Source organism: Bemisia tabaci, chromosome 3 (genome assembly GCF_918797505.1).
Source record: "Bemisia tabaci chromosome 3, PGI_BMITA_v3".
Taxonomy (NCBI): domain Eukaryota; kingdom Metazoa; phylum Arthropoda; class Insecta; order Hemiptera; family Aleyrodidae; genus Bemisia; species Bemisia tabaci.
The window spans coordinates 40,908,766-40,920,033 of record NC_092795.1 but is presented as its reverse complement, the minus strand read 5'-3'; the positions used below and the strand labels follow the sequence as shown (position 1 = coordinate 40,920,033).

General features: G+C 40.5%; 2 protein-coding genes across 2 annotated transcripts; both read left to right on the top strand.

Annotated features, from left to right (window-relative positions):
- Positions 1 to 318: 318 nt before the first annotated feature.
- Positions 319 to 4,107, top strand: LOC109032327 (uncharacterized). The gene has a single exon (XM_019044400.2). It carries the CDS (start codon positions 2,842 to 2,844, stop codon positions 4,105 to 4,107), a length of 1,266 nt encoding a protein of 421 aa, XP_018899945.2. The 5' UTR covers positions 319 to 2,841.
- Positions 4,108 to 4,941: 834 nt separating this feature from the next.
- On the top strand, positions 4,942 to 7,243 carry LOC109032328 (uncharacterized). Its single transcript, XM_019044402.2, has 2 exons — positions 4,942 to 4,997; positions 5,775 to 7,243. Exons 1-2 carry the CDS (start codon positions 4,942 to 4,944, stop codon positions 7,045 to 7,047), a joined length of 1,329 nt encoding a protein of 442 aa, XP_018899947.2. The 3' UTR covers positions 7,048 to 7,243.
- Positions 7,244 to 11,268: the final 4,025 nt, after the last annotated feature.

The following is an 11,268-nucleotide window of genomic DNA, read 5'->3' as shown; positions in this document are numbered from 1 at the left end:
CGAAAATAGTCAAATCCAAACTGATTTTGCCAACATTTTCATGATGGTCATGCACCTTAAGCAGTTCAGTTTCAAAGCAAAATTTCAATTGGTTCATAGATTGTTTCTCATTTTATTGCAGTCATCAAACGTTGAGAGAACGGTTGGATTATGGAACACTACTTTTTTAAGCGTTGAATTCGATAGTATAATAGTAATCATACAGTTACTTACGAGCATTCTGGCTTTATTTGTAACTAAAATTCAATGCAAACGCGTTTCACCCCCCCCCCCCCCTTATGTGGGTCTTCTTCAGTGCCGACATTATAACTTACACTAAATCACTAAAAGCGCTAAAAAAAATCCACCGATGACCCTCGCGAAACTCAGCATATTTCAAAAGTTTGTGTCACATTTTTAAAAAGAAACAATTAGAATAAATAAAAATCGACTGCTCTGCGAGCTCGCACCGCACAATTTGATTAAGTGTAAGTTACAATATCGGCATTGAAGAAGCCCCATATGGGGGGTGAAACGCGTTTGCCATGAATACCAATAACAAAGAAAGCCAGAATGCTCGTAAGTAACTGTATGACTACTTTTTTACTTTTCCTAAAATTCTGGTTTAAATTAGCTAAACTATCTTAATCGTCCCACCATTAAAGATAGGGGATTGTGGAAAACCAAACGAGTACGAGCATCCAATCTGGATTCAAATATGTCTGTTCGTAAGCAGATTCTATTAACTCGTTACTCGATTAAACTTTCAACTTCGACCGTAGGCTTCACAACACGATCTCCAATCTGGCAACAACCTGAGGAAAACCCCTGGCAGAAAAGCTCTACAGAGCCTCATAGCTGAGAGGCGGCTGAAGAAGGGGAGGTTTTGGGGGCCAGACGATTGCACGCACACGTTTTTGATCGTTCTAATTGGTCCTGACACCCGCGAGCCCGCCAGGCAAACACCCGTGGATAAACCCTATTAGGGTAGTTGAGCTGCTCCCCCACCTATTAGTGCCTTGTTAATGGCTGCTCGGGTCTCCGGATTTGGACGCCCTCTCCGTTGGTCCTCCCAAAAGCTCCCCCAAATTGAGCAGCAACCCACGGTCCAGCCCGGTGTTTCCAATTCACCCGAGAAGGGATTTTGACGGCAACTCATTAATTGATCCCCAAGACTTGCCAGCACTGTAAGTGAATATTGCAAAATACAATTGAATTAGATTTCAGAGAGAATTCCGAGTTTCAAAATCTTTAAAATATGAGTCTCAAAAAGATAGAATGACACAACTTTTAAACTGAACTTTAGTGCACTGCATTTTAAAATTCGCTTAGAGTTCGGGTAACGTTAGTAAACTTAAGAGCATCTGGTGTTAATAATTCTCTTTAGAGAACGACAATTCATTATATTCTGATCAATGTGTCACTGACACACACCGAAAAAAAAGTGAAGTCGATTTAACATTTTGGATGTAAAAAGAAGTGTGTGAGAACTTATAAAATGCTAGCACAGTGTGGCCGAAACTTAAACTTAAGTGATTACCTTAGTAAGCAAAGTAACGAAACTCATTCGAAGCTGATGTCACTAAAATGGACGAATATGCGAACTAAACAATACTCATTAATGTAAAGCATGATACCAAAATACTTTTAGCAGTTTAACGTGCTCTATCTCAATAGTGTGAAGCAGGAAAGAAGCAAGAGGAAAATCGCAGTCTCGTAATGGATCGTCTTTGCTAAAACTGAATATTTTTGTTTAGTTATAAGTCGAAGCTGTGCGTGATTGAGGCTACCAATATTTGTCTTAGTAAGTTCCTGTGCAGTTTCTGTCTGATTTACATTGTTTGTATATTATTTTACCGTATTGTCTCAGCATGTTTATAGCGGCCAAAGTAGCCGTGCTGGTTTTTAAAGGATTTCAGGTTGAATCGTTCCGGCAATTCTCTCATCTTTGAATATTCAATATTCATCCTCCTCTTATATACTCCTGTAAACATGGATGATTATCTGCTAATCTGCTGCAATTTTTATTTTAGAATTGCCAATTTTAAGTGAGACTCATTTAATTTTGGAAAGCACGAGTATGTGATGTAAAATTTATCAACACAATTATACCCAGATAGCTTATGGTGATAGAGCCAGAGTAGGGGTCTGTTTATGTCATTATTTCAGAACAAGCCATAGAAAGTCGATCTTTATACCCTATACACCCAAATTTTCATGACAGATTTTTGCATTTTTATTTTCTTTTTGAGAAAAATGAAATTGATAGAAAACAATGCTGATTCGACAACGACTCAAGCAAAAGAGTTTTTGCTGTAATTTTCTACACCAACTAAGAGAACAGTTTTATTTATTTTTTTTTTTTAAATATTTAAAGATGCAGTAACAACAAGGATGCTTATTTTGCAGGCTTCCCTATTTGATCGATTTTTTTAATGTTCCAACCTCAATTTATCATCCGTTAACTCGTTAACTTTTCATGTGTGACTCGCAGATAAAATGTAAAAATTAGTGGCTGTATCCAAAAAATATGGCCAACTAAAGACGGAAATAATGGTCAAGCTGACAAAAGCTGCAATGTATCAGTCCGGAATTCAGATTCAGCCGCAAAATGTTTCGATTTTATACATTTAAAGCCCCCCCAAATAGTGAAAAAATATTTGAAAGTAGTCCGTCTATCTATTTCCTCTACCTGTTTGACTGGGGTCAAATCCCTGTTTGGCTAGCTTCTCTGATAAGAAATCAATAAACTTCCGGTAACTCTGCGTCCATACCAATGTAGTCCAATTATTGTAATTGAAGTTTTTTCCATTCAACCCTCTTGATTCAAAATTTCTTTTGTACAGATATCGATACTGCATCATGGATAAAATCATATTCATCGCCATGGTATGCTTGATGCCCGCATTGGTGATAACTACGAACGACCACAACATCATCCAGGACCAGTTAGGCTACGACAACAAGCTCCAGGTTGCTCATCTATACGGAGGGCAATGGCCTGTGGGTATCGCAGTGTCCAGGTCCGGTCGGAAGTTCTCCTGCTTTCCAGCAGGCCTCGACGAGTTGAACACCAACAACGGTAGCAACAACGTCTTCCAGGTGGCCGAACTCCTCGACTTCGACACCGAGACAGCGTATCCAAACGAGGCCATCAACAACCCACCCGGGGGCGCCGTCGACTTCACAACCAACCCACCCACAACAAAAGGCCTCTCGAACTACTTCCTCAGCGTCCAAGCCGTGGTCATCGACGCCCGCGGCGTCCTCTGGATCCTCGACACAGGTCGGGTGCTCTTCGAGGCGCTGCTGCTCCAGGCGTCACCCGGCGGTACGAAACTGATTTCAATCGACCTGGAAACCAACACCATCACCCAAACCTACCTGTTCCCGACGACGATCGCCAAACCGACCTCGTACTTCGACGACGTGCGCTTCGACACCGACCGTGGGTTCGCGTACATCACGGACACGAGCTACGACGCCTCGGACAACGCCATCGTCGTCTTGGACTTGAACACCGGCGAGTCCTGGCGAAGACTAGAACGCGACCGCTCCGTACTTAGTATTTATGGGACGGTCCCTTTTATACAGGGTGAACCACTCTACCAGGTCCTTAGAGACGCGAGCGGTGAGGCTGTAGGTGCGGGTTTCGTTATGACAGGGGTCGACGGTATTGCCTTGTCGCCGGACCTGACGACGCTCTACTATTCCGTGATCGCTGGTCGGTTCTTGTACTCGGTGCCGACGGCTCTGCTGCGTGATCGTAACACGTCGAATTCCGAGATCGTATCGTCGGTTCGGAATCTTGGTGAGAAAGGAATATCGACGGGTTTGGTGTGTGATTCGAACGGTATCGTGTACGCGGGTCAAGCCGAACAATCTGGGGTGGCGATGTACGACCCTTCAACGCGCATGACGATGTTGTTTGTTCGAGATAAGCGTATCAACTGGGCGGATACGCTCAGCGTGACCGAGGAATTTTTATACTTCACGGTGAATCAGTTGAATTCACTCCCAGCGACTTATCCTGGCCAAGGAGTTTTTGGGATGGATCGTAGACAGAAACCGTATGTGCTGTTTAGAGCGGAATTATATGGAAATGCAACCACAGGGCCTGGGGCATAATGCTTCCATTATCAAAACATTTTTCTTTGAATATGCAAGGTGATTGATTTGAAAGTTTCATTTATAAAATACATTTAGTTTTACGCATGCGCATTCATACTTACTAAACACGTAAATTTCAGTCTAGGTAAAAAATATGCATGCAAGATCTATTATTTGAGTGTGTATTCTATTCAACATTCAATGGTGCATGTCTAGCTGCCACGAATGGAGGTGGTAAGTATGGTATAAATTGAGAATGAAGTAGCTTTTTTGGGTTAAGTATTTTTCCTCTTCTAATGTTGATGCAAGGTTGAAATATTAGGTATGTTATAACTGATTTGCAGAAAATTGAATTGCCATCGTGTCCAAAACTTGTTTACGATTCCTGATCCTTGATAAAATTAAGCAATCAACATACAATCAACCTAAATCAGATCAACATTACAAATCAACCACTGATGTACACATGTAAGAAGATACACCGCTTGTCGGCAGCCCACGAGATCCTGGAAAAACGACCCTTGGACAGGGTCCTAGTTCCTAGTATGAAATCACCTGGATTTTGGGTAGGCCAGCCCTACCTCCGCAAGACTAGACAATTATCTGAGCAAGGCTGGTTCATACAAAAAATGTAGGTGATATCATTTCGCTCGCCTCTCTAGACAAGAGCAGTGAACCGTTTTTTTCCGCGTGGCCCGACTCGTGCGATTAGAAAAAATTACCTCATGGTCACTGGGAGCTGAAAAAATTTACGTAAATGCATCGCTTTGTGTGGGAGCACAAAAACAGGGAAACGACAACTCAAAAAATGTCAACTTGCTGAAAACTTCATGCAGTAAAAATGTGGCCATCATGCCACATAAGTTCGTCAATGTTGCATTCTCCTCAAAGCTCACAGTAAAATTCAAGTAAGTAAAGAGAAAATTATTTTTATTGCATACACATACTTACTTCGCTCCTACAGCCCCTTTCTGACACTCTACGACACCCAAACACCACATGTGCATATCCTCTCAGAGGTTATCGGGCAATTTGACAACGATGATTGTTACTAATTGATTTAATCTATATGATGCGATATTTTGCTTACCTGGATTGAATGAAAATAAGCACTGCTCATCATTTAAACAATATTGGAAAATTTGAAGGCCAAAAAATAACAACTTTCAGCACAAAAAACCGATCTTTTCAAAATTTTAGCTTGTACTTTTTGACTGGGTGCAATCACTTTACGGAACGATTCTCAGAAAAAAATGTTATAAAAAACACATGCTTAATTTTCCCACGAATTTTCCATACGTTTCATTCCTCTTTATTCTAAATATCAGCTGAATGAGAATTTAAAAAAAGCTTAATCCTGCAAAAATTTTCGATGAAAGGAAATTGCAATTAAAACTACGATCATATTTTCTCAAGAGCCACCTCTAGACTTGCTAAACTTTGATGACAACATTCAGAAAAAGTGAGAAAAATTCAGTCATAGATTAAGATATGGTTTATTACAAAAGGTGCAAAGCAGTATACAGCTTTTTCTAGGTATTTAAAATCGTAATTTACTCTGAAGCGATTGCCTAAATATCAGTCAGTTTTTTCATGCCCCAATTATTCAGATGAATTAAACAAATTCCTCCCATCCGCCTTCTCAATACATCTCTAATCTCAATAATCCTTTGGCTACTTGACAGGATGGAGGAAATCGCCCTCGTGCTTATCATCATCATCCTCTTTGGCTTTGTGACATGTAATGATAACTCCCAGGTAGCCATTCGCTCAGATCAGCTAGGCTTCGACCCCAGCCTTGAGGTCATCCACCTCTACGAAAAACAATGGCCGGTTGGCATTGCAGTCTCATCGACGGGTCGTAAATTCGCGTGCTTCCCTGCGGTACTCGACGAACTGAACACCAACAACGGAAGCAACAACGTCTACGCAGTCGCTGAACTGACGGATCTCTACGGCGAAACACCCTATCCTAACGAAGAGTACAACAACCCATCAGGAGGCGCCGTCGACAACTCGGGGCCGTTCCCCAAGACGAAAGGACTCTCGAATAACTTCCTCGGTGTGATATCTCTCTTCATAGATATCTTCGACGTCCTGTGGGTCCTGGACACCGGTCGTGTTGTATCCGAGGGCGTCACGCTGGACTCCTCATATGGAGGTCCAAAACTAGTGTCCATCGACACGAACAACGACGCCGTCGTTGACACCTACGTCTTTCCGACCGATGTCGCCAGGCCCACATCCCTCTTCGGCAACGTCCGCGTGGACCCCTTCCGTCGCACAGCCTACATTTCCGACTCGACTCCGACCCGGGACAACGCCATCATCGTCGTCGATCTGCGCACCGGCGACTCCTGGCGAACTCTGGCGCGTGATTTTTCAGTCAGGGCTCTCCCTGGTTTTGTGGCTTTCGTGAACGGTTATCCCTTGTACCAGGTCGTAACGAGTCCTGCCGGGACACCCGTCGGGGCATCTTTCCTGACGAACGGCGTCGATGGAGTCGCCTTGTCTCCCGAATTCGAGACTTTGTATTACGTTGCGCCCTTCGGCCGAACCTTATACTCCGTCCCGACATCCCTCTTGAGGAATCCTAACACTCCAGCGACGGAGATTGTCGCGGCGGTAAGGAGCCTTGGCCAGATAGGAGTCTCTGCCGATGTAACGACGGATTCGAATGGTGTAGTCTACCTGGGACAGAACGAGCAGAATGTTGTGCAGATGTATGACCCTAAGACTGGGTTTCTCGTGGTTGTGGTCGACGATACGCGGATCAACTTTGTGGCTAGGTTTAGTCTGACAGCCAACGGGTCTTTGTACTTTAATGTGAATCAGTTTAATAGGCTCCCGTCGATTTACTCTGGGGAGGGACCTCTGGGAGTGGATCGAAGACAAACGCCTTACGTGCTTTTTAAGGTAGATTTGCCCGGGAACGCGACGAAGCCAGATGGGTCTTGATGTTTCTGCGTTTTTCAAGTGTAGTTGACTGATGGTAAAATATAAAGTATGCATACACGAGTGTGAACGTCCAATAAGGAACTGGCCCTCATTCTACGAATACATTCTTATTTTGAATCTGACCCTAAGCACCTTAGAAATATAGCAATGCCTGTGGATGAAGATGTCTCGGAAAGGAAAAGAGAGTAAATAGAAACACAAGAATCAGGCACAAATGAAAAGTTAAACTCGGTCAACCGTGTAAAATATTATGCTCGCGATGAAACCATTTGGCCGAATTTGTACCATCATTAAAATTCAAAACTTTCTTATCATTTTATTCCCCCTTGCTGAATACTTTACGCATTGCGTCAAACACAGCAATCAGCAGCAGTCGGCTTGAAACTCATAGTGCCTACAAGGCTACATGAATACTTCACGCATTGCGCCAGTGTGGTCAGCAGCGGTCGGCGTGAAACGCATAGCGCCTACAAGACTGCATAAATACTTCACGCATTGCGCCAATTTAACACAGTGCGGTCGCCGGTCGGCGCGGCGGTGGAAGTTAAAATTTTTAACCACATTTATGTTTGTTCTTTCATAATTTTTTCGTTCTTTTTTATAAATAGAAGGCCTTGTCCAGACAGGGATGGGTTAACGGTACTGAACTTTTGTTAGTGTTGACAGGGCTTTTACAAAAATGTATTATTTTACAATGTAATTTTAATTGGGATTTTATAATTTTAATTTTAATTGTAATATGTAATTTTATAAACTTGATGGTTTTTATAGATCGTATTCGACAGATCATACAGGTGAGATTATATTGATATCGATTAGTTCAAAATGTAACCAACGCCTCAAAAGTCAATTTAGAAATCTGAGGTAACGTGTCTTATGTGCTCAAATTGTTATTCTCTCGAGTACCAAATGGCAATGAAAAGTGTCAGAATAAAGATAAAGTGAAAGAAATTGTTAGGAATTTTCTTATTTTCACCTTCTCCAAATTAAATCCTAAAGTTTTTGTTTAAGGTTATGCTCTATTGTTTTGAACCAAACGATACATCGAACCACTGTCGAATACGATCTATTGATGTTTCAAAACAGGGCGGAAAAATACAGGCGGCCCATGGGCGGCATGTAAGTAAATCCGGCCCTGTAGAGCAGTATTAAAGTCATTAAAATATTTTTACTCTCTAGGCAACTTTCTAATTTTATGCAAATATGAAACATCCAAGCTGATTAAAACTTTTACAGTCATGATTGGATCGCATTTAGCAAAAAGGAGTCAGCGCAATTACACTGTTTTAAACCCGTGCAATTTCTTCTTTTCTTTTAAAAATACTAATCTATATGTACAGTATGAAAATTTACAAACATTTTTTCCTATATAATTAACAATTTTGTTTGCTATTCTAGAGGACATTTTTGAAAATTATGAGGAAGCAACATTTTTGCAACACTGTAATCGCGCTGGTTCCTTTTTGCTAAATGCGACCCAATTATATCACCGTGAGAACAATTCTCTATAAAAATTAACAGAGTATGTATTATGGGGTTGCTGAGCATTATTACGACAAATAGCAATTAAAGTCATGAGCATGATCCCATAAGCAATTCTTTTCCTACAGGCAAAAATTTCGTGGACAATTCAATTTTACCATGGAGCTTTTGAATCCCGGAGATTTTTGTCTCTGCGTGCATAATGAGAATCATCGAGAAACTTATGATTCAGGAAGAAATTGAAGACAGAATGGCATGATTATAAGAAAAAAATTGAAAAAATAGAATAAAGTTCATCGAAGGAAATAATAAGATCTCATATTTCGCCCGCAAAATCTAGCGTATGCAACTTGGCCTATCGCGGAGTTAAAATAGTTGTATGTTGGGTTCGAACCCAACTTCGTACATTCTTTCATTGTTCTTCGCGTTGTATGAGTTGAAAAAGTGTTTCAGAACTAGTACCTTTATAGTGTAAAGTTTAGTCTAATTGTGATTACATTCCATTTGTTAATGATTTTATCTTTATGTTAGTCCATGCGCCTAACTTAGAACTTCCTGGAAAACTGCGTTCCCAATTTTGATTTGTTCTTCTGTGTCTTCGGCTCCACCAATTTAAAATATCAAGAAAAGCCCTACAGCGGCATCTTGCCATTGCTACGCACAGTTGCCCATGATTGTATGTATCAACGGTGACGCGTGTATGGTGGGAGGCGGGTTGCTCCCCTATAATTTTTTTTTTTTTGGGGCTGTAATTAAAAATTTAAAAAAAGGATTGGGACACATATCGACAGTGAAACTACCAAACCACGTATCTCGGTTTGCGACGTCGCAGACTTCCTGTCATACTTTATTTTTTAAATGAAAAACTACTCAACATCCAGTCTTGAAAATTTCTGTGATTTTTCCTCTTTGTGCTGAGAAAATTCCGTGAAAATTTCAAGGAATGATATTGATTTGGTCTACTTCAAAAAAATAAAATGTGAGCGTAGATTTTTAAACACCGCAAACGAGATACGTGGTTTGGTAGTTTCATCGTCGATATTCCTGTTGAGTAGTGTTACCGGGAGATAGGCACAAAACTATGACACTACTGGTGTGGTCAAAATAGCGCTCAAAATTTTAGCCGGGGATTTCAATACATAGTAAGATGCTGACTAATTGGACTAAGTACGTTTTGCAATTAGGAACTACAATTTCTGGCTCAGTTTAAAAACAACATACGTTACATTAGTTTCCCTAGGCACATAAATGTTTTTACAGATAAGCCAAAAATTGTAATTGCTAATCGCAAAATTTAGTCAAATCGAAAGGAATCCTGGATTACAAACCACATAAGAAAAATTCAAAATTGTATGACATTTATAACGATCGGTTGCGAATGAGATAGGGGAGAGTAAATTCGCGAAAATAACCATCGGCGGGAGTACGAAGAAACCCCGCGAGATTGCAGATCCATCTGCTCGCAAGAACGATGAGCAGTTCAACAAAGCCACGATAGATGGCGGTAGCTGGTGGTTTTCAATACTCATTGCAGCTCTCTGTACCCTTCTGTACCAATGTGCGCGGAGGGGGATGACCATGACTTGATCATTCATCCCATGACTTTCATTTTACATGTTTTTATGGTTGTCGATTTTATGAAAAGGCCAAGTTAACGGAGTTAGTTATTTATCTCTGTCGCCGGCAATTAGTCAAATCAAGCATTTCATCAAACGCCTGGGCAGATAGTCAAATTTTGACAGTGTCCGAAATTTTGTAAATTAAAGACGAAAAGCTGATAAGTCTTCAATATTTTGGAGAGAAAACTCATCAAATCTACGAACTCTCCTTGTTCCTTCCTCTTCAAATTCTTCTGATACATTTAAATGTCAAAATTTTAAAAATTCTGTATTCAAGGTGGCCGTAACCACCGCGACGAAATCCTATAAAACTCCCCCTAAAAAGTGAAAGACGACTAGTGCGGCCTGCACGGTTTGCGGTCGATTTTTTTTTAGAAACGCTGAAAATTTTCCGCTACAAATGTTCGCTCAGCAGCTGGAAGTTGTTAAAAAAAACATTGTGTAATGCACATTTTTACAGAAAATTCTTTCTCGCAGGAGGAATGAATTATTTTGTCTAACGTTAAAAAAAGAACATACGTTTCAATCTAGGTAAGAATATTTTACTATTTGCCTGCGACATCTCTATATTACCGGTACAAACTAAGAGGTGCAATGTATACGAACGAATTGGGTTAACAATTTGTGGAGGAGTGAGTCTTCTATTAAATGCAATGGATCAAATTTTAAGAGCAGTGAGTTTGGTTGCTTTGTGTTTCACTTACTAAATTTACCGAAGTAACACTACAACACAAGTATTTTGCTCGTCAAAAGTATATAGCGCGCCAAAAATATACTTGTATCCTTACGTAGGGGATCAATGCTATTATAGATTATAGGGCTCCTAAAAAATGTTCTTAATGAGATACGAACTTTGCCACCAGCGTGGAAAGCGCACCTCTGGGTGCAAAAGGAGGATTAAAGTCGTGATTTTTCTTTCCATCAATGATTTTTCTTTTTCTTTTTACTTGCAGTGAGAATTTTTTTGGTAAATGGTACAGAAATATGGAAAAATAAATTAATAAATAATTTAGAATAAAAATTGATCATTGAATAGCTGATACATTTCCACTGTCAAATCAACAGGAATTTCATTTTTTTCTCGGTCCGATTTTATTGTGTTCTTCAAATTTTTGAAAAA